Below are 22,699 nucleotides of genomic sequence, written 5' to 3' on the forward strand. Positions count from 1 at the left end.
GTTTTATCTTCACAACTTATTAACAGTTGTTACTAATGGTGTAGCACCTTCCCAGCTGCTTACCATCTCAGCGTAGTCGCTGGTGCTGCCAGGCACAGGCACAGGTATGGGCACGGTCACAGACACCCCAGCCGTTCGAAACAGCGCCGGCGATGGGATGAGTTTGGCAGGAACTGCTGATAGCAGGCTCCTCCCCTGGCCCTCCCAGATAGCTAGTTCCCGGGGTGACAACAGAAACTTTGAACAGTCCTCAGGAGATGTGAGCGTTGCGTATCGTTCAGCGAGCTTCGAGGCAGCTGCTGCTCCGATGCCAACTCCACCCACACCTGGGACACTGATTCCAGTGACACTGTTGTGATGGCACCCGCTGCTGTTGATGCCGGTCTCTAAGTGGTCGCTGTCGTCGTCAAGACCGCTGCTGTTGCTGTGGACGATGAAGCACAGCATGCACGGGCCTTGCAGGAAACAGTTCCTCTTCTTCTTCTTCCTGTGATGAAGCTTACGTGTCCTCTTCTTCAGGCGGTAACCATTTTTCGAGAGAAGATGGCCCATATAGATGATTCAAAGAAACTCTAGAATAACAAGAGTGAATTTATTAGTAAATACATGCAGCAATATTCTCACGGCTCTGAAGATCAGACTAGTGCAGGGCCGCGTATCATTTGATATATTTTCAATATATTTGAAACAACACCCAAGTTTCTGTAATGTTGCACAAAAAAAAAAACACACAATTGAAGACACCACCATGGCCTCTGAGAAACTGTGAATAATTAGTTGCAGCCCTATTAATATCACTTTAATATCACTTTATAAGTAGAGAACGGTGTAAACAAGTAAGGAAAATGATAATGCTCCTGTGCCAACATCAACAACATCATCATTGTCCCCCATCTCTTACATTGGGAAGGGATCTCTTCAGGGCCAGTGTGCACATGAGGAACAATTTCAGCCACCAATCAATGCAGATATCGGCATGTGAATATTGTATTAAGGGACGAGTTCACAGTCTGTCTTAAAACAATAGTCAGGTGCCCAAATGTACACTGAAATTGCCATAATCATTCCTCCTGTTCAAACTGACCATTAAAAGATTACTTCATCATGCACTTACAATGTAAGTGATGGGGGGAAAAAAATCAACAAGCCTACCTTTGTATAAAAATGTATTTAAAAGTTTATCTGAAGCTAATATGAAGCTTCAACATTACAGACTTTTTGGTGCCAAAGTTCCTCTTTTTGTTACTATACTTTCACTGCAGCTCAACAAGGAAACACTGTCTGAGGAAACGCAAAGAGGGAATTTGATACTAAAAAGACTGTAAATGTGGCAGATATCCACTTGATATGACTAACTCAGACTGCTGAAGCCTCATCACTTACATTTGCACATTTGAAGGGGATCTTTTCATAGCCAGTATGAACAGGAGGGATGATTACAGCGAGGAAAACGCTCTTCAATGTTTATTTGAGCACCTGACTGTTGTTTTAAGACAGTCTTGAAAAACTGTGAACCTATCCTTTAGGTGTCAAGGAAAATCAAGATGGATTTAAATAACACAGTTACTGTATATAGTGGAACAGCTGGTGAAAGATATGATCCTCAAAATAGACTGATGGTAGCCAACACTGTCATTACATGCTTCTCTCTAGTACACATAATTAGAATGCACAGCAGAAACTATTGCTTGATTTTTCCTATAAAAAACAAAATTATACTATGAGCCTAAACTTAGAGCGCACAACAAAGGAGCAGCAAGCTTTGCAGCCGTGTTTGCCACTTTGTCAAAACACTTGTCTTAGTTGTGTCGTGAATACTACTTGTTGCTTACAACCCTAATTTCGTCGCCTACATTATAATATAATGCTATAATATGCTACAGTCCAGCAAGGAATAGCTGCCGAATGAAAACACAAAGATGTAAACAGAGAACAGGTGGTCGTTTGTTTAGCAGACACACGCAAAGCAGTCTGACCGCGGATGCTGTGTTTTGCCTGAAATCGCGGCAGGTTTGCTCCAACTTGACAACACATTTACACCCTCATTTTGGGGGGGAAAAATAGTCGTTTTCACTGCTACCCAGTGGAGCTTTCTGACAGGCTAGCTTGCTCCATCATTAGATGCTAAGTTAGCTGTAGCCCATCCCCCCCAGTATGAAACATCTCTCACCAGTTCACACGGTGCCCCCACACTCCGGGCGGTGCTCGCATAATACTGCTATGCTGCACGGTCAAGATGAGCGCTGACAAGCCCCAGCAGGAGAGACACGGATGGGAGAAAACCTGCTACTGAACTAGCGTAGTGTTTACCCAAACAGTGGCAGGTCTGAGAACAGCACTTCCGCACCGAGAGGGCAGCGGGAAGGAAGCCGACGAGCGCGATTCGTAATTGGTCAGCTGGATGGTGCCTGGTCTCTAGGGGCCCTCGGAGAGGGGAAAGTGAAGTCTTAAAAGTGAGTTTGCTCCAGTGACCTTAGCTCCACTTTGTGTGTAATAATCGTTTTTACAGTTGAGACTTTTGCGCTGATTTTTGCACACAACAAGTCACAAAGTGAATCATCTGTGTGGCTCAAATTTGAAACCCTACATACTCTTCATATTATTACCCCCTCATAATTAGTCTCCATACCAATCTTCTGAACTACATATTTATTTTTCATTCATGAATACCTCATCAGTCATTAATAAATTGCTGATTAATCCCTGATGGACCTTGCAGAGAGCAGAGAGAGTATTCTTTATGAGAAAAAACATTTACAATCACACTGTATCATGGTCCCTGTGGTTACCTATAAAGTGTATACAAAATAATAAACATCAAAACAATAAATATTAAACACTAATAGAAACACGTATCAGAATCAATGTGTGCGAGTGTGTGTCTTAAGGCCTTCAGTTGTCCAGACTCATGAGAAAGAGCAGTCCCTCTCTTGATCCAGTGGTCTGGGGTCACAGCTCCAGATTTCAGTTCAACACCGTCCACAAAAGCCAGTCAGCCTGTTAAACTCCCCATGGGGCCACACTACCTCAAGCCACATTTGTTTGGGAATATGCAGCAATAATCACAATATAAACTGCATTTTTACCTGTCACCCTTGTTATGACGTTCAGATGATGTGCTCACACGGTGCACATTCTTAGATGTGTATAACCAATTAGCACTAATTAACTAACTAACAGCTAACCTGGAGTAGAGTCCTATTCTGGCTGCAGGTGCAGTCCTGATTGGTTTCTGTGGCTCTGAACAAAACATAATGAATCAGCCACGTGTAGTCTACATGTGCTCTGTAACTGATGGGTACCTTAACAGGGTACATACAGAAGAATAGAGGGAGCTGGTGGTTCAATAGGCGTTTGATCTGCCCCTGTTGACAACACCTACTCTTTGATGACATATTCTTATTAAATCAAGACTAATTTCTTCATAAAATCCAGAATTTATATTCCTTATGTTTCTTGTGTTGTACATAACAGGCAAGTTGGCCACAGGTCTATGTTCAGGTTGCAGGCTGGGCTGAGATGCTATCTTTTTTTTTCTTTTTTCTTTTTTTTGGTATACAAAACAAAGTCACATCAGGAAGTTCTTAAAACTCTCCATTATTGTGCATCTGACTAGTAAATTCTTCATTGCATTCTGATTGAGGGGTCTTTGAGAAATCTGAAAATATCTTCACACAGATAAGTGTTGTCAAATTACCTATTATCCCTAATCATCTTTTAGAGAAACTGTGTGACAATGAAATCATCGGTGCAAAAATCTGAAATGTAAAACAAATTGAGAGACACAAACACAGAAGAAAGTATCCCCAAAACTTAACCTTGATGAAGGTACTTCATTAGAACACAGACCCAAGTTTAAAAGAGTATTTCAACTATACACTGTGGCTCTGGAGGAGCTTGAGGATGTAATCAGGCTTATCTGGGCTTGGAATGAGACTTTACAGAAAGCCTGTGTTACAAACTGGAAGTGTGGAGTTTGAAAGAAGTTGGCAATTAGGACACAAGAGGATCTAATGGAAGACGCTACTACGCTGTATTATATGAGAGTTTGTGGAGATTGACTCATGGACTAAAAGTCAGGATATATCATCCTCAGCTGCTTCAAAATGTGATTGTTCTTTTTAAATTAAAACAGTCAATAGATCTCATACTTTCTTCTCATAAAGTATGAACCTTCCAGACCTCTCAGCTAGTTCTGGTCTACTTGTGGTTCCTAAAGTTAAGCACTAAACAAGATCTCAGACTACAGATGATGCTGACTACTTTTAAATCTCAATCTGTTTGCCATGGCTTTTAATTAAAGCTGCACTTCATCATGTTTATCCTTTATGCTGCCTTTTTAATGCTCCTTTACTTTTTTTAATCTAATTTGATGTATTTCACTATTCTATTAATTTGACTTGCCTCTCTCACTCTTGTTTTTTATTTGCATTGTTCTTTTCCCTGCCCTTCTTTTCCTTTTCCTTGTGTATTGAATGTGCTCTATAAATAAACTCACTTTGTCTTTATTCTGTCTCTTGTGAGTCTCCCAACTTTACTTAAGTGCATTACTCAATGGTTGGAGTACCCATTTAATCCAGTACACAATCTGCAAATGACTGTTTTTAATCACTTAACCGCATATACAAAGTTGTTGTTGCTTTACATGTGCACTAATTTCCGTTTCTATTATGCATCAATATAAATAATTAACATTATTACATATCATTATCGTTATTAACTATTAATAACTACCATTTTATTCCGCTACTCACTTTAATTGACATTTTGTGTCCTCTCTCTCTCTCTCTCTCTCTCTCTCTCTCTCTCTCTCTCTCTCTCTCTCTCTCTCTCTCACACACACACACACACACACACACACACACACACACACACACACACACACACACACACACTCAACTCATGGGCGTGTATTTCCAGCCAGCCTCAGAGGCAACTCCCAAAATAGCAGTGCAAATTTGGGAAAGGCTCAGGAAAATGGCTGAAGTAGATTCACCTATAACTCAGCAAGTAACGAGAGAAAACCGGGAGATCGGAGCCTCTTCAGTCGATATTCGCCTTGAAGACGTCGAAGATTGTTTAATTTACGACCGGCATGGAGTCTCTTTTCCGTTCAAGAAATTATATCAAGACAGGAAATCGGTCATAATTTTTGTCCGGGTAGGGGAACAACTTTGTTTGGTTCAGCCTTGTTGATAGGTCATACCCTGCCTAAAGCTGCATTGTGATGGGAGCTCTCAAAAACATGAGTGGCTTAAGTTTAGTAGAGTTTGAGGAAATATGTCTTTGGGAAGGCATCAGTAGCCAACAGGTGAGCTTCCGCCTTTCTGGACAGATGCCCCAACAGCGAATTCCCATGCTATGATGGAATTGGAAGAATGAAGAGATCATGTCCATAGGTGAAGACATAGGGCTGAATTTTATCCTGTAGGTGTAAGATTAGAGTGTTGAAAGCAAGGTAATATCTGATGTTTCTGTTTTAACCTATCATAAATGTCCCCTGCAGAATTTCTTGTGCTACAGCTGTAAAGAATATGTGGAGGATTTGAGCAAAATACCCAAAGAAGCTCTGCAGGTGAGTCATTTAAGACGTAGTGGAAAGTAACTAAGTATATTTACTCAAGTACTGTACTTAAGTACAATTTTGAGGTACTTGTACTTTACTTGAGTATTTCCATTTGATGCTACTTTATACTTCCACTCCACTACACTTCAGAGGGAAATATTGTACTTTCTTCTTCACTACATTTATTTGACAGCTTTATTTACTTTTCAGATGAAGATTTGACACAATGGATAATATAACAAGCTTTTAAAATACAACACATTGTTAAAGATGAAACCAGTGGTTTCCAACCCTTTTGGCTTTTGACATCTTACAAAAAGCAGTGTGTAGTCTCACATGGCTTCATTTCTATAAATGTTCAAATGATCCAATATTTCACTAAAAATCAAAGATTAGAGAAAAAGTCCAACAACTGAAAACAGATTTTTGTATCAGAATTTTGTTTTTTCTTCTTTCCTCTCCTATTAATCATCTCACAACCCCTCAAATTTATCTGGTGACCCTTTGGAGGGCCCCAACACCTAGGTTGGGAACCACTGGACTAAACTATCTAACTTTATATAAAGTAGTTCAAACTAGCTCCACCTCCAGCAGCTACAACAGTAACATGCTGCTTACACACTGATGCTTCAGTATTAATAATCTAATGATGTCATATATAATAATATATCAGCCAGAAGGATGAAATGAGTACTTTTACTGTAATACTTAAAGTACATTTTGCTGCTAATACTTATGTACTTTTACTTTAGTAAAGGATCTGAGTACTTCTTCCACTACTGCATTTAAGCAGCCTAGTCGCACATTTGACATGCAAATCAGAGATAATACCCTTTGAGATAGTTGGGGCAAGTATAAATATGAATGAATGTTTTTGCAAAACCCAAAATGTAATGTGTGTGTTTTTTTTTTTTTTTGCAGGATTCTGGCATTAGCTTGGTTGTGATTGGTCAGTCTGCTCATCATCATATAGAGGTACTGTCAGTAATTTTGTGACACTAATGAATAATTTAGGTGTGCCACATCTTTTTCTGTTATGCTGATTCAGATTTCAATCTCTCATCTAGCCATTCTGCTCGCTGACGGGGTATCCTCATGAAATATTTGTGGACCCGGAGAGGTGCATTTATCAAAAGCTTGGGATGAAAAGAGAAGAGAAATTTACAGACTCAGGTAACAACTTTAATATGAGTGCAGAAATCCATTGCAGCATACCCTGAAGTGGTAATTAATGGAGAGTTGTGTCTTTGTGCGTTTATGTACGAAGCCCACCCAAGTCCTCATGTGAAGTCTGGTGTCTTTATGGGCCAAATGAAGAGTATATGGAGGGCCATGACTAGTCCTGCATTCGACTTCCAGGGTGATCTGCATCAGCAAGGTGGAGCCATCATTGCAGGACCAGGTGAGCCTTCCTGTCTCTCTCAGTTTTCCTTTTACCTCTACATCTTTGTTGCGCCACCGTTCTCTTTTACACCATCGCTGTCACTTCTCTCTGCAGGCTCTCGAGTCCATTTTTCACATTTCGACATGAACCGCCTGGACCACATGCCCATTAATTGGCTCCTGCAGCTCGCCGGAGTTCAACAGACTCTGGACTTCAGTGATAAGCCAAAGATCATCCATGTGTAGTCAGCTGGCTGCCTGAAAGCGAGCCAGTGTGCCTCCGCTTCGCCCCACATCACTGTCATAATCACACACGCACAATGTAAACATGTTGCTTGTTCAGTTAAATATCACCATTGTGCTCTGACAAATTACACAAATAAGAGTTTTGGCATCGTTTTCAGTAGCAGCAGCGTTTGTGTACCATTGGGTAACAACTTGGCTGCCTTGCCAAAACCTTCGATAAGTCTAAAATATACAGTCTATGTTAAGTGTGTTAAAGTTCACTCTTGGCAGTAGTTTCAAACCCAGAAAATCCAACTCATAGTCTGATTACTAGCTTTTTCTAGAGCTTTCAACTGCATAAAGCTCTGGTAAAAAGCTAGCAAGTGGACTGAGCAAACTCAATCTGCTGATGAAGACCCTGAGATGTGGTAAAACATCCAGGAAATGCTTGTAAGTGGATCTTTAGTGAAGATAAAGTCTTATGATTTGAAAGTGCGAGTGATTGGGTTTGAATGTTACTTTTTTAAAATTTTCATCCAGCGTCACTCTACATTTCCTACCTTTTTCTATCAATGACCATTTTTTCTGTTGCGTATTTTCACATTCAAATATTTTTGTAGTATGATGGCTGCGTGCTTGATATTCATCAACACTTAATAAGAATAACAGGTGCACTGATGTCAGCCTGATCCCAGTCTTACGTCTATACCTTGGTTGCTCATAACCACAGTGTTTATTATACTGTAAATAAAGTGTTATTGTTATGTATTGGCTGCATTTGTCTGTTTGTACAGCAAAAGATTTCTACAATAATGCATGGTCATGACACAGTCATATTCCAATAGGATCCAGGACTACATTCCCACATGTGATCCATACAGCTGCTGCACTTGGACAGTGAAGGGTGGGCACTGGACATCTCATCCTGATACGTCACATGCAGGGGATTCAGAAAGCAGAAACCTGCCCCTGCTCATAGACGTCACCACCACCACCACCACCACCACCACCAGAGAGACTGGAGCAGGGAACTGTGCACACACACATATATATACACACACACACACGCACGCACGCAGATTCAGATCATCCGCTGCAGGGGCAACACGACATGCCAAAATAACACAGCAACAAAACGGGGGGACAAGCAGCCGCACTGCGAAGAGGAGGAGGCCTGTTGCAGCTGCTCAGGAATGTCCACCGTGCAGCCCTGAAGAGAAAATGAAGCGCAAGAGCGAGAGGAGGCGAGCCGAGTCGAGGAAAAAGCGCTGTGCAGCTCACCACAGCTCAGAGGCGGAGCCAAACTCTGATATTTACATTGAGATTGCAGGTAAGAGGGTCTGCAGAATGAACCCTGTCAACTTTCAGCCTAGTTGTCTCGTAGGTGGAGACACAGCGGAGTGCGTATGCACATACATTGATGTTTAAATCACCGGGGTGTAGGCTATGAAAGGGTTTTTTTTCCAGCTTTTGACCTAATATGGCGACACCGTCTGTCCCTTTATCGTTAATGCACTGGGTTTTGTGTAGATTTACCTACGCAGTTTGCAGACAAAATACACAATATCAGAAAGTCAGTTTTGCTTTAGTAGTCTTATTAGAGTGAGAAATCACAGCAGAAGTTCGCTCGTGCGCATCACCTTGTTTTATAGTGTGTGTAAGTGATATCCCTGTGTGCTGAGAGATTGAGTGGCGTAAACGTGTCATAAATATCGTATACAAACCACTGTCAGCCTCGTATAATGTTACTTTGATCGTATTTTCCTGCTTCATCCTTGAGCTGCTCAAGTCAGAAAGAAGGAGGTCCGTCGAAGTGGAGATCACCGATTTGATTGGCTGAGGGATCGTCCTAGCAACCGCTTGGGCAACGTTCCCGGGGCCTATCATGTGTCTCACATAGAGAACTTTAAACTGGAGGAGGCGGAGCTGAGCGAGATTGTCAGCTCTTTCCTCCAATCACGTAGCGCCCTGCGTCTCTCGCAGCCAATCGCGTCTCGCGGGAACGCCCCTTGGAGCTAAGGGGAGGGGCCAGAACAAGATCATTTTTAGCAGAGTGCGCACTTGCACACGAAACTCCCTTCCCTCTTCGGTTTGCCAATTTTCTTCTTCTTGATAGGAAAGTCAGTGTTAAAAAAAACACTTTCCTTAAAACTTTAGACTTAAAAAAACTCATTTATTAATTTCCGCGCACATTTTTTTTAGTGTAGACTTTTACTCAGTATGCGCAAGTCCTCGTGAAGAAAAAAAAACAGGCTTTCTCTGCAAAACGTCATGTTCAAAACTGCAGGCAAGATGACCGCGGACGATGTTTCCTCCAGATGTATTGAGTTCATCAAAGGTAAGTTGCCAGAAAAGCTATGCAATACATAACTTAGTTGTGTAGACAAAGAGGAGCTGAATTTTTGGGAGGGGGGGAATTAGAGAAAACAGAAGTATGTGTGCATGACAAAAGCAAGTAACAGCCTCTTTAATATGCCACTCTCCCCCTCCCCTCCCCCCTCCTCTCCAGATCAACTATATTTCGCCATACTTCAGCAAAAGATCAAGAGCACAGCTGAAAGACACTGTTTCTGCATAGATGAAGAGCTGGCATATGAAAAGTAAGTATCAGTTTTATTCCCCATTTGCATGTAGCCTTTAATTTGCTGGATATTGTATTATTTCTATGTCCTTTGCCCCTGGCCATTGCACTTCTTTGTGCACTTCTTAAATGCCCACACCTTGAGGTTTATCATGCTCATCTCAAAGACACATTAGAACTGAGGTGAGCAGATTTGCACGAAACACATTCACGGCTAAGTGAATCTGGGGTTGGTTTTCTTCCGGCACAAGACTTAAGCATACTTTTCTGCACTGCTTTAGTTAATATGTAAATTAACCCATGTTACTCCTGGAGGAAATCCAAATAACCGAAAGGCAGATAGAAGCACATTGCCACAGCTACTGTAGCAGCTCCAGAGTGGGAGATGGGACTGTTTCAACGGGCTCAGGAGAAGACATGACTGACCTTTTAAGAGCCATTTTTGTGCCAGTGGTACAAAAAGACCTCCTGTCAATGCAGCTTTTTGTCTTGTTCTGATTGACCCAAAGTAGCATCAAATGGTTCCAAATATAGTCTTTTACTCTGTCAGTGATTTTACTGTGTCAGTAAATCTAGTGAAACTTCCCCAGAGACTATAGCTGGTTGCATAAATAGCCACTCTGACACACTCTTTCTTTTTTTCCTCTCTCTCTCTCTCTCTCTCTCTCTCCCTCTTAGCTTCTATGCGGACTTTGGTCCCCTTAACCTGGCCATGTTTTATCGCTTCTGTTGCAAGCTGACAAAGAAACTCAAGGTAAAGTAACCCCCGCTGTTAATTGCACCTCCTGGTGCAGAGAACGAGAAGTAAAACCCGGGTCAATCGATAGCTATTTATATCTGCAGTATGTAGACAAGATAAAGTAGGATCATAGTATTTTGCTAATCAGCAGTACTTCTCAACTCTTTATAGTTTAATTTATGCGCCCTCAAACGCTCTTTTCTTTGTTCTTAGGATTCAGTTATCTACATTTAGTGCTTATTTTGTAATATTTCTTCGTTTCAGACAATGAACACATGTCTCAGTCTTGTTAAATGATTCATGGACTCTGAAAATGTCAGACACAACGATGGAAATAAGTCCAGGACTTGATCGTTCTACTCCTGAAAGCGTCTCACACGTTGTATTTCGTAATACATTGTGAGAATGTCACTTGTTAAACCCTAATACGCTTGGTGTGTGTCAACTTGCGAAACAACTGTTCCTCTTTGCGGAGGCGGTTTGTATTTGGCACATGAATCGATCCTCAAGGCTTTTGGGCACAGATTTGGGCAGCTGAAATTCGGGCACCGATGATTCAGCCTTTCTCCAACTTTCTAATTGTTGTCTCATGTTTCAAAAAACTCACCAGTCACTGCGCTGTTTGCCCAACCTTATTTTAGCTTACAAATTCTGTTAGTTGGCATTCACACCACCACCTATGTAGCATATTTCAATATAAGTCGTTCAAGTCTTTTTTTTTTTCAGTTAGGAATTCAAATTTTTGTCTTACCTCTGTAGACTGTCTGTAGTACTGCACCTGTTCAAACAAAGCTACCGTATTTGGCGGAGCATAACTGTGGCGGAAATATAACTGAATAAATGCACTCATGTAATGTGTACCTGTTAGATTTTTAAGTCAAAGAAATAAATACAACATGACATGTCAGTTCATGCTGTTGTTATTAATGTCTTTGCACAGTCCATTACACTTTCAAGGAAGAAGATCATATTTTATACCTGTGGAGACCAGAAGAAACAAGCCAATGCTGCCTATCTAATAGGCTCATATGCAGTAAGTAGTGTCAACATGTAGTTTATGCATTAACATGTAATGCAAGAGGCACTTGCTGATTGGATGATTTTGTATTTGAAGGTAATGCACCTTAACATGATGCCAGAGGAGGCCTACAGTCTGCTGGTGTCGAGGAATTCAACATATATTCCATTCAGGTAACTGTTCACCAGTACAGTTCATCTGTGACACTTTGCTTAATATGTCTCGAGATATTATTAGAACTTTTTCAATAGTGATTGTGAGGGGGGGGGGGGGGAATCACACTGTTTTCTGTGTTCAACACAGAATAAGGTTCCAAGGGTAATTTTTGTGACTTAAGATAGAGTGATAAAGTAAAAGGAGTGAGAGAAGGTATAGGAAAAAGTCCCTAGTTTGAGAGGGATATTTAAAACCACAGAGAGCATTAGATGTGAGAGAGTAACCAGAGAAACACTTTAATGGAAATAAATATCCTGAGTATGTTGTGCAGACAAAAACTGTCAGTATATTTTATGCTTCACAGAGATGCTTCGTTTGGAACCTGCATGTACAACCTGAACATCCTGGATTGCCTCCGTGCTGTACAAAAGGTACGTCACTGTAAGATTTATTTATTTTTGGTTCTTGCTATGTCATGCTCCTAATCAAATTAACTTCCTCTCAACCATCTACCAGGCTCTGCAGTACGACTGGCTCGACTTTTCCAACTTTGACGTGGAAGAATATGAGCATTATGAGAGAGCAGAGAACGGAGATTTGAACTGGATCATTCCAGGAAAGTTCCTTGCATTCAGCGGTCCTCACCCAAAAAGCAAAATAGAGAATGGTGAGTTAAATGTACCTGACGTTTCTTAAACTATCTTTGACTTCGTTTCAACAACTCTTAAACTCACAAGAATTTTTTTTTTTTTGTCTTACCCCAGGCTACCCTCTGCATGCTCCTGAGGCTTACATCCCTTACTTCAGGAAACACAACATCACTAGTATCATCCGACTCAACAAGAAGATGTACGATGCCAGACGTTTCACAGAGTCAGGCTTTGAACATCACGACCTGTTCTTTGTGGACGGCAGTACACCTAACGACACCATCGTCAGAAAGTTCCTCAATATCTGTGAGAACGCAGAAGGAGCCATTGCTGTCCACTGCAAAGGTATGACGAGAGGAGATACGATGACCCACGTTCACGCTGCAAGGAACTTTGTTGATGGGTCGTTCTATACTGGATGATTGCAGCTGTTGCAGGATACTCGTAACAACCCCTGCAGCTGTTTTTAACTTTATCCTGTTTATTGCACAATTTCACACCACCTCTCCTTTTTTTTTTTTTTGTTTGTTTTAGCTGGTCTGGGGCGAACCGGCACTCTGATTGGCTGCTACATGATGAAGCATTACCGCCTGACCGCTGCAGAGGTGATTGCCTGGATACGGATCTGCCGACCAGGGTCCATCATTGGGCCTCAGCAGAACTTTGTTGAAGAGTAGGTGTATGCTACGCTCAAGTAGTGTTTTTAAAATATCTATTTAAAAACACTTGATTATATTGCTGTTTTTTGTCTCATATGACCTTGTTTTAGGGTTTTATTTAGTTTTTATTCTCATGTTTTTGTACCCCAGGAAGCAGAACAGTCTGTGGGCAGAGGGAGATGTTTTCCGGGAGAAGATGCTAAACGAACGAGAGAACGGTAAGATGGCTGTAACCAGAATCCTGTCAGGAGTAGATGATATAACCATTAACGGGAGCAACAAGAACAGGGCATCCAAGAAGGAGGAAATGGAACTGGTGAGTTTTGAAATGACACTCATACCATAATTGCAGGTTCAGATTTTGCTGCATGATTTTTTTTATTTTTTTATAATGTACTTCATAAGCAAAGAAAAAAGAAATGAACGAACAAAAAGAACACACCACTTTGTTTTTGTTTCATTGGTTAATCAGCAGTATAATGACGAAGAGGAGAGAAATGGCCTTACACAGGGCGATAAACTGCGAGCCCTGAAGAGCAAGCGGCAGGCCAGATCATCCTCAGGGTCGCTATCGTAAGTACCCAGGCAGCCTTGCAAGTCTCACCATGCATCACGCCGATGTGTTGTAGTTTTGTAAAAATCAGCAATGCCTCTCCTTTTGTCAGTAGTTTTCATTTATTCGATGAGCCTTCTTCTTTCCTCAGTATATATTAGGGTAGACAGATGTCCTATATGTTAGGTTTTAGGCATGACTGCTCTCCCTTACCCATACCATGGCAATTTCATCCTAATACCATCATTTATTGATGAGTTAAGGACCCAGGCACTATCTCTGTAATACTACAGTTACTGTTTTTGTGTGTTCTTTGGATTAAATGGCACCACTCGCAGATCAAGGGTAATATAATTCATCCCATTTTCACCTTTTTATAATCTGAGTCGAGAGGATAATTAATACGTCAAGGAAGTAGAGTCAAATATGAAGACAGAGTGAGTGTTAGAGGGCTAGGTTGGCGTTATCTGACACACAATCTTCCAGGGAAAACTACTTTTTTGTCACAGGCTGGATTTAGAAAGGCACAAAAGACATAGAAGTTAAAAATAGAACTTAGGAAGTAGATATACTGCTCGGATCGGTTATCTGTAAATTGTGTTGTTCAGTCAAAAGTTTAGAAAGGAATTTCAGAGTTGTGGAAAAGTAGTCGGCCAGTATCAATGTAGAGCTTGCTAGTCACTTGTTGTTTTTTTTTTTTTTTTGCAATGTCTTTGAGATTTTTGCACCACATTTAGTCAATAGAGAACTTTTCAGTATATAAATATGATTCTCTAGATAACTTATTTTGACCTGCACCTTTGAGTGTAAGAAAGGAAATTTCTACAAGTTTGTGTGTTTATTAAAATTATAGGTGACTTCAATGTCCATAGTGTGTTATACCACAGCTTTCTGTGATTTGAAAATAATTTAATCAGAATTTACAGATAAACTAACACAAAATGTTGCATTACACTAATGTTAAGGTTATAAAATACAAATACAGTGTGCAGCTACAGTGTAAAATCAGTGCTGCACAAAGAGTAAGGCAGGAATGTGAGAAACAGACCTGGCCTTGAGAAAGTTTAAACCGAAGTCAGCAACTTGAAGTCTGATCATTTAACAACACTGCAAATGCAGGAGCATGTAAAACAACAGTTGAACATGAAGTAGAGGATGGCTCTCTGCCTCGTTTTTAGTCTTTGCTCTGCAGTGATAGAAGTGCACTCTTTGACCGCTTTGCAGTTGCAAAATCTGAAACCGATAAACCTTGATAAAGGTCAAAGGGAAACAATCATGGAATTAAATGGGAGACCAGAAAAAGTTCATGTAGCTGGCAGTAAAAGTCAATATGGCATGTTGTAATGATTGCAAACCAGTTATTATTCTATTGCAAACACAGTCATTTTGATCTTGTTTCTAGTATTTATAAGCTTGGAAGAAGCATAAGAGCTGGACAAGTGTAACATGTGACTAGCCAGCTCTATCATTGTGTTCCAACAGGAGGTGCTATAATGCTAATGCTAACTCCTCCACAGTTATCTGAGCAGGAAGAACACTGATTAAGTGATTCCCTGTTTTTTTTATTTATGAACAGATCAATCATGTGCCATAATTAGTCCAAGTCCAAGTGGATGATTTGTGTCCATGTAAATCCAGCCGTGGAAGGTTGGGTGTCAGCGTGGCTGAGAATGGTTGACTGGCCTCTGCCAATGTACCCATATGGCTTTGGCTTTTGTTGTCCCATGTCAGGCAGGTGGTAGTGTTCTGCTGCAGCCTCATGGGTACGGTGTGGCCGATGTGTTGCCTGCCGTTGAAAAGATAGCAGAGAGAGGCAGAGAAAGAATGGGGGAGAGGAAAAAGAATGAGAGAGGATGTGAGGTTTTGTATGATGGAGGTAAGTGCACGTCACTTCCTTTTCTAGCTGATATATCCTCTTCCTGTAGAAAACGGTTGCTATGCCAGTGAATGGTATGGTTAACGGTATGGCTGATTGAAGTTGTTCTTTTTTTTTTTTTCTTTTCTTTTCTTTCTCTCTATGGTGTGAAGTGGATATGCAATTAGTGGATGCATTACATTTACGCCTTTCATTATCTGCCTCTCATGGACACACGGAGTTGTTCTGCTTTGATATCGAGGCTTATCTGAGATATCCTCTAAGTTACAGTAAAGCTCTCAAGTTGAGCCTGCTGTACTTGCTAACAGCAGCCTCAATTATTCAACTAATCACAGTTTTGCTTAAGATCTGGATTAGTTGAATTAAATGTTTTAGTGCTTGTGGCTTGCACTACTGACTTGGCACCACAAAAAAAACAAACATGTGTTAAGCGAAGCATTGACTCTCGGTCTTCGTTCTGAGCTGCAGTAGATATTGTTTAAGCAGCTAACTTGCCTGTTCAACCATTTAAGCTGTAAGTGTATTTGGAAATTGCCAGTAGGACTTGGGTGTTAGCATCATTTTATTAGAGTGAGGTGTTCTGCGAGTTAATTAGCAACTTGAATGGTACTGTTCAGATAGTAAATTCCCCTGGATCCCGATTCTAATATAATGGATTTACAAACCATCATATGTGAGCTTCAGACAAGGTAGTGGGATGAAAGTGGGTTCTTATCTGTTCTCAGGAGGGAGATTTTCTTGCACTCCAGACCATATGCCTTATCAGTGTATGCGTTGCTACCAGGGTCCGAAATTAACACCTGCCAAGCGCAAAATACAGGTAGATTTTCCGTTTGGCGAAAGGCAAAGTAAATCTGCCACAATGTTTGTATCAAAATCGTCATGTAATAAAATATCTGGCATGATGTCTCAGAGGGTATTACTCATGTTTGTCCCTAATACAGTGTAGATAGGTGTTTTTTTAGGGGTGTCTAAACAGTGCCGTGAAACCGTATGAGCGCTCAAGACAGTCTGAGGCGAAGGAGCGGCAGCCACACGCCGTCTCAAGCGCTCCTGGGTTCACGCCACTGTTTACCATACGGGACATCAGCTACTCAACATCGCAGCTCTCTGCTAAACTGTCACTCGCCACTGGTCTGCTGCTAGTTACCATTACTTAAATAGCTATTAATAACTAATTATCTCAATTAAATGTACTGAAATGAATGTATATGTAACACAAAAAGTCAATTTGTTATCTTGGCTGATAAAAATACGCTTGGCCGGTGGATTTTTTTTTTTTTTCATCCACCAGTCCTCTTGGCAGGTGAGTCACAAAGTTAATTTTGGACACTGGTTGCTACATAAACATCTAACTTCCAGCTGAACCTTCACCAACTGGCTCCACTGTTTATTTTCTTATGTAACAGTGAAGTCAATGTTGAATTCCAGTGACGATTAGATTAGAAACGACGATTATATGAAGTGTTCTTCATCTCTTCTGCCTTTTCCATGCATGGCAACAGGCATGATACCCTTGGACATGCACGCACGGACATGCGTCTGTGTTCGATCTGTGTTTGTGTCTAACATGTAATAAATGTTGGGCCAGGTTCACTGTTGCCTGTTGTTTTTTCCATTGCTTTTGTGACTGGATCAGTGTTTACATACCATCTGAGCTTTGTTTATTAGCTTATTTTTTGTTAAGTGGTCCCAATTTGTGGAACAAAATTTTATAATGGATGCTTGTAAAATCTGACCATTTTGAGACATGTTTTTATAAACTATGTATTAGAGCCTGAACGATATCTTGGCAGGCTGATATCATCTGGTATTTACTTATCACACATAAATCTATCAACAGAAATTAGCAGCTTTTTTTTTAGTATTTTTAAAGTGTTTACCCTTATTTTTCTACATTACACATTTTTCTCCTTTTGTTGTCAACTATAAAATAGTCTCCCACCCAACATACTGTATTTGTCACAACTCATTAGTCAGTTATGTATGTTTAATGCCAATATAAACTAACTCTAAAACATCAGTATGTTTCAAAATTCCCACAGCGGTCAGGTTCTAAGTTTGTGGCAAACTGCTAACACATCAGAGCAAGTGACCAACAAAAACTTGCAAGGCTCTATGAAAGGCATTTAATCTAATCCAGTCCCAGTGGAAAACCTGAACATCAGAGGCTTTGTGTCCTGCCCGGACGTCTCTTGTCTCTCCTTCCTTTTTTTTTTTCCCCCTTTTTTTCCGTTTGCTCTTGTTGTTGGATTTGTCCTCCTTTCAGATGGCTGGTAGCCATGCTGCTCTCCTCCCTGTGTAGCCTTGCCCTGTGGTGGATTGTGTATGGCTTCCCTTCTTCCATCCTGCATTTCTGTATAGACGGGTTAGGATTTCAATGAGTTCTACCGCCCGTCAGTCCCCAAAAAACCTGTCCTGCCCCCCTTCTGGAGCTCTAACTGAGAATGCTGTAAGTGAGCCCCCTGTCTCTCTTTAATTCCCAACCCAAATCAGAAATTTGTTCTAAATCATCCTTGTTACTTTATTCTTTCTGCAAGCACAGTTAACTTTGAGCTGACGAGCTGAGCCAGTTTTTCTTAAAATCTAAAATCAATAGAGGCTCCTGTCTTGTCCTTGTCACCATTTTTTCAGCACATAATGATTTTGTAGCAGACTGTTCCCATCCTCCTATATTCTTAAACATCATGCTTTGCTTGTTATTGTGTTGACTGAAGATCCAGTTGTCTAAAATTAAACATCCAGAATTAAGTCTTGTTGCTGAAAATTATAACTTTTTGTACAAAGACAAATCAAGTCTTCCTTAAATCGTTTAGCGCCACCCCCAGGCTGTTTCTGGTACTTTCTTGGCTTTATTAATCTCACCTGGCTGCTGACACTGCAAAACTCTAAAAACTGTCAGTTGTAAAAACCTTCTTGTCCATCTCCATACGACCTTGCCCTCCTCTGCCTTCACCCTGTTCTGCCATCTTTCTCTCAGCTCTCTTTAATATATAAAGTTTAAACACATTTTTACTGTTGTGTTAACTGTGTTTTCACAGACAAGAAGAGAATAAGATTCACACCAGATCATCATCACAGTCCCTGAAGTAAGCTTTGCTGTGTACACCTATCACGCACTCCTACGTATTGATATAAAACATGCTAAAGTCTAATTATGACGTCTCTCTCTCCTCTGCAGCAGGGTCATCTTGCAGGCCAGTGTTCAGGGCTGTAAGGCCAGCGTCAACCCTTTGGCTCTGTCTGACCACTCAGACAGCAGGAAGAGGACCAGAACCTCACTGCCAGCCAACGGAGTAGCAGGCAGGTTAGTGATTGGATCGACTCTCCGTTCTCATTTACACAGCAACACTCTAGACATATTATCTAGGAGAGCAGCACAGGAACTTACAGGGATAGGCTGATCAAGAATGCCTTTTTGTGAAGCACAGGGAGATTTTGAATTTATCAGGTGGGCATGTTCAGACTAATTTAAGTTGTCCTTTCAATTTGCTCAGTCATCATGTCTCAGCTGTGTTTTAAAAACAGGGAAATACATCGTTAGCCATCTCTAAATATTTAGTTGTAACTAAACTATATTTTATAATGTACATCATTTTAAAAAGATCATTTCACTAATATCAATGAAGATTATATCACACATCTGATCCACTTCTGTTGAATGACACTAGAAACAGTGGTTCCAAATATTAATATTAAATAAAGCATTCTATATATTAGAAAGTATATCTGTTAGAATCGGGTGTAAATATTCATACTGACTTAGGGAACAATGTTTTTACACAATAATTTTAACTCAAGGTCCTTTTACTTCCTTTTTCCTGGAAATTTCAGCTGAATTGCACAGTATTTATCAAGAAAGACTGTGCTCAGTTGTCATGGAAATAACCATTGTTATGGTTGTCATTGTGTGACACAATTAAGAAACTTAGCTAATAAAAAGTGTGAGGTAGATCATAGACGTAGCCATAACAAAATCATTAACTCCTGTCTCTTTGTCTCTTGAAAACTGAGCCAACTCCATTTGATGATGAAGACTGTTATGAGGTGTGGCTAAAAGCTCCGGGAAAAAGCCAGCAAGCTGACCTTGAGTTAATCATTTTGTCAAATAAAATGCATACCATGTATAATGTTTGTATAGCTAACACTGCAAACACAAAGCTAATGAGTACCACCCTTAGTGTTGGATATGCATTTTTATCTTTTTTTAAATACTGTATATTTTCTATTTACTATGTTATCAGGACGGTAGTTGATAGTTAGATACTACATAGTGTGTTTTGTGTATTTTGATGTGAATTTACACGCAGTTGAAACGCAACCAAGAGGCTATAGCCACTCATGGATCCTTGTGGAGTAAATTAACAGCTTCCCCCTTCTCTCTGCCAGCTCCCTGTGCCACACCAGACTGGTCAGGTCCCTAGGCAACTTGCATGTAGTGACTGGCGACAGGGACCCAATGTGTTGTGAGCCATGTGGCAGCCACAGAGACACAGCCAGTGCCACAGCTAACACATGCACTCTCATCAACTTAAACATGGCACAGGTCCATCTGCAGGCAAGCTCCCTCAAACCCACTCTGAGCCATATGGAGGCTTGGGCTACATTTGCACACAAACTCTGATATATTTCTTTTTATGAAGACTTCTCCTCTGTACCCTCCGAACAGGGAAAGTCATATTTGAAAAGGTTTTGGCAGCAGTGGGATGATTGGATCAGTGTAACTAAGTTAAAGATCAGATCATTAGTGCCTGTAAATCCGGCCAAAATCCAGAGTCTCAGTACTCTCTCCCTCTTTCTCCTCTGTGCTCATGACAGTGGTCATAAATAATCACTTAACATACTTCGGCTGGGCTGCATCAACAAGGATTAAACAAAATTAAATTGTGGTTCATCCACAAATACTTTCCAATTGGATGTTTTTACCTAGTAACGAATAAGCAAGATACAGTCTCACTTTTAGATGACAGTTCCTCGAGGAAAGATAAGAAACAAACTTAATTGAAATGCTCAATAGATTTGAAAGATTATTTTAAAATATAAGAAATTACTGGCAAATTTTGACTGATGTTGAGGTTAATTTGCCAGTGTGGTAAATGAAATAGAAAAATGAAAACAGAACTTGAATTCAAGTATAACCAAGAGAAGTCATTTATTGCTGTTTTATCTTAATACTTAACATAGTTTGAATATAGATGAAAGGTGTCCTGTAGAGTTTCTAGTAAACAAATATGTTTATGTTCAGTGTTTCTCACCAAAAGCATTGTGTGTCCTTGAGGTCAGATAAATGTGTTTTTAATGTGAATTTATTTCTTTCCTCAAAGAACATCTCAAAAAACATTTTTGAAACCTGCTTTGTTTACATCCGTGTTCACTACCTCATTCTTGTTCTTTCTTGCCCTTTGTTGGCGTATTGCTGCATTTCTGTGCGTTTATTGCCACAGATCGGTCGATCAGTGGAACAGCCTGAAACTGACAGCAGGAAAGTGTATTACGATACAAACAAATCGAGGACCAGCTTACAAAAACGTTGCTTCATAGCATTACCAGTGGTTAAAACCTCCACAGGTTATCTTTTAACTAAAGTAATCAGTAGTTAAACCATAGTGGTGCAACCCAGCCAAGTGTCTTTTTTACTCAGATCTTGTACTAACATTGTGTATGTGTATATATATGTATATGTGTATATATATATAGCCTGACTGAAATGAAGGACAAGAGTTACTAACATTTTATAAATCTGACCCTGCTTGCACACCACTGTCAGGTGACCAAATGAAACTCAACCTGCCTCAGTCTACCTGCGCTTCCTTCAGTGTCTTTTCTTGCATCTTCACTATGAACAGGGAAGTCGGGAGTATGACTGGCTATAGCTTCTCTGGCCTCTACCGCTCACCGTGTCTTCTGCCTCTAGCCTGTTATCACCACTCTGTAGCAAACATCTGCATCCTTTACTGCTGCTCATCTGTAATGTTTCTCTTTCTTCCTCTTTTTATATTTCCTACACACAACAGACGCACTATCTCCAGAGGACGTAAAGCTTGCAGCTCTTTGCAATCAATGCGATTTTCCAGGCTATGGTATCTATCTCCTTTTTCACTTTCTGTGTTTTGCTGTATTTTACATAGAATCGTCGTCTTTGGAATTACGTATTGAAGCATTCTTACAAGCATGTTTGTGATTCATACACGTAAACACTGATTGCATGAATGATATAATTTTGGCAGATGAATTAATTCCCTCTATTAATGCTTTCTTTGTTTTTTGTTTTTCTTTATAGTCACTCCATACCCAAAGCTAGAGCTCCTCTACTTCGATGAGCACGTGGATCTGGAAATCCTGAGGAATTTTACGTTAAATCCAACTTCTATACAGTACTCTTTCAATAGATTATTTTGAGAAGAAGATTAGAACAAATTTTAACCAACATGACATGTAAAAATCATTTATAGATTGTTTGATTACAAGTTATTTTACCCATAAGGCACTTTGGTTTTTATATTTTTTAACACAGCATCATGAAACAAACGCATAGTCTAATCATTGCCTGGTTGTTCCTACTTATCAAAGCATGCGTTAGCAAAACATGAGATTGAACCGCAACTGTCAGACCGGCGTGTGAATGTGTGGAAATGAACACTGTGCAGCAGATGTTCTGGTTTGTTACAGTGGGAGATTCACGTTTATAGATTAGTAGGTGGATGAATCCAGGAGTATGAAACCACCTGGTCACAAGTTTAGGATAAAAAAAAAGCTGCTCTTGGCCCTTCATGGCTCATGTAGCAACACCATTGGTTCTTGTTAAACAGAAGGATCTTGGATCTAGATGATGAAATAAAGTATTGCAAGAATCCATCACATGTTAAAAGTACAGTACTGTGCACATTTGTACCTCCATTCTCTATCTGGCTCGTCTTTTTATTCCCTTTAATTTACTTGTGAAGCTTTTCAGCTACTGCATTTCAAGACTGTAAATATGTCAACATTTGATATACTCAGTTTGTATTTTGTAAATATTTTGTACTATGTTGTAATCATGCTATGAAACAAGTCAATGGTCCTGATGGGGCCTTGTCTTTACTCATGTTCATAATCCACTAAATACTGGCTTTGAGCACATAGAATCATACTTTTTAAATAAAATGTACTCCCCACTTTGTCTCTGGTTGTTAATATTTGCACCAATATGCTTCAACCATAATTACACCCAGATGTATTATTTCCTCACTGATCTTACATCCATGAACATTCTCTGAAGGCAAAGCAGTTTGTTTTTATATGTCACAGTACTCA

General features: G+C 40.2%; 3 protein-coding genes across 19 annotated transcripts in view; 2 read left to right on the forward strand and 1 right to left on the reverse strand.

The window, feature by feature from the left end:
* Nucleotides 1–2,367, reverse strand: part of fbxl17 (F-box and leucine-rich repeat protein 17) — a 239,313-nt gene extending 236,946 nt beyond the window's left edge. The window contains exons 1-2 of one of the 2 annotated variants that reach the window (XM_067612929.1): nt 2,171–2,365; nt 64–572 (exon numbers count right to left, since the gene is read on the reverse strand). In XM_067612929.1, the coding sequence (XP_067469030.1) occupies nt 64–552 (489 nt within the window). In that variant the 5' untranslated portion in view covers nt 553–572; nt 2,171–2,365. Of the gene's footprint in view, nt 1–63; nt 573–2,170 lie in introns of both variants that reach the window. The other variant, XM_067612937.1, reaches the window with a different exon arrangement.
* A 2,554-nt stretch (nt 2,368–4,921) lies between these two features.
* prxl2c (peroxiredoxin like 2C) lies at nt 4,922–7,942 on the forward strand. The gene is made up of 6 exons (XM_067613115.1): nt 4,922–5,160; nt 5,507–5,575; nt 6,488–6,541; nt 6,634–6,739; nt 6,834–6,968; nt 7,065–7,942. Exons 1-6 carry the CDS (start codon nt 4,978–4,980, stop codon nt 7,193–7,195), a joined length of 678 nt encoding a protein of 225 aa, XP_067469216.1. The 5' UTR covers nt 4,922–4,977; the 3' UTR covers nt 7,196–7,942.
* A 277-nt stretch (nt 7,943–8,219) lies between these two features.
* On the forward strand, nt 8,220–22,560 carry cdc14b (cell division cycle 14B). Of its 16 annotated transcripts, none has more exons than XM_067612949.1 (16): nt 8,220–8,504; nt 9,684–9,774; nt 10,434–10,509; nt 11,435–11,527; nt 11,609–11,685; nt 12,033–12,099; nt 12,185–12,335; nt 12,433–12,663; nt 12,853–12,991; nt 13,128–13,293; nt 13,450–13,550; nt 18,448–18,495; nt 18,588–18,713; nt 19,796–19,964; nt 21,421–21,486; nt 21,687–22,560. In XM_067612949.1, the coding sequence occupies exons 1-15, from the start codon at nt 8,396–8,398 to the stop codon at nt 21,442–21,444; spliced, it is 1,668 nt and encodes a 555-aa protein (XP_067469050.1). In that variant the 5' UTR covers nt 8,220–8,395; the 3' UTR covers nt 21,445–21,486; nt 21,687–22,560. The 16 variants fall into 16 exon arrangements, 14 of the variants coding, with proteins under 14 accessions (XP_067469050.1, XP_067469076.1, XP_067469066.1 ...); XM_067612975.1 differs by having other exon boundaries at nt 18,591–18,713; XM_067612965.1 differs by having other exon boundaries at nt 13,453–13,550.
* Nucleotides 22,561–22,699: the final 139 nt, after the last annotated feature.

The sequence above is a fragment of the Thunnus thynnus genome, chromosome 2 (assembly GCF_963924715.1).
Source record: "Thunnus thynnus chromosome 2, fThuThy2.1, whole genome shotgun sequence".
Taxonomy (NCBI): domain Eukaryota; kingdom Metazoa; phylum Chordata; class Actinopteri; order Scombriformes; family Scombridae; genus Thunnus; species Thunnus thynnus.

Bases quoted from the DNA above. Each gene is read 5' to 3' on its own strand.
- prxl2c (XM_067613115.1), top strand. From the start codon at position 4,978: ATGGCTGAAGTAGATTCACCTATAACTCAGCAAGTAACGAGAGAAAAC. The intron at 6,740-6,833 runs GTAACAACTTTA...TTATGTACGAAG, and splicing joins AGAGAAATTTACAGACTCAG to CCCACCCAAGTCCTCATGTG. The intron at 6,969-7,064 runs GTGAGCCTTCCT...TTCTCTCTGCAG, and splicing joins AGCCATCATTGCAGGACCAG to GCTCTCGAGTCCATTTTTCA.
- cdc14b (XM_067612949.1), top strand. From the start codon at position 8,396: ATGAAGCGCAAGAGCGAGAGGAGGCGAGCCGAGTCGAGGAAAAAGCGC. The intron at 8,505-9,683 runs GTAAGAGGGTCT...CCTCCTCTCCAG, and splicing joins TATTTACATTGAGATTGCAG to ATCAACTATATTTCGCCATA. The intron at 12,664-12,852 runs GTATGACGAGAG...TGTTTGTTTTAG, and splicing joins CATTGCTGTCCACTGCAAAG to CTGGTCTGGGGCGAACCGGC.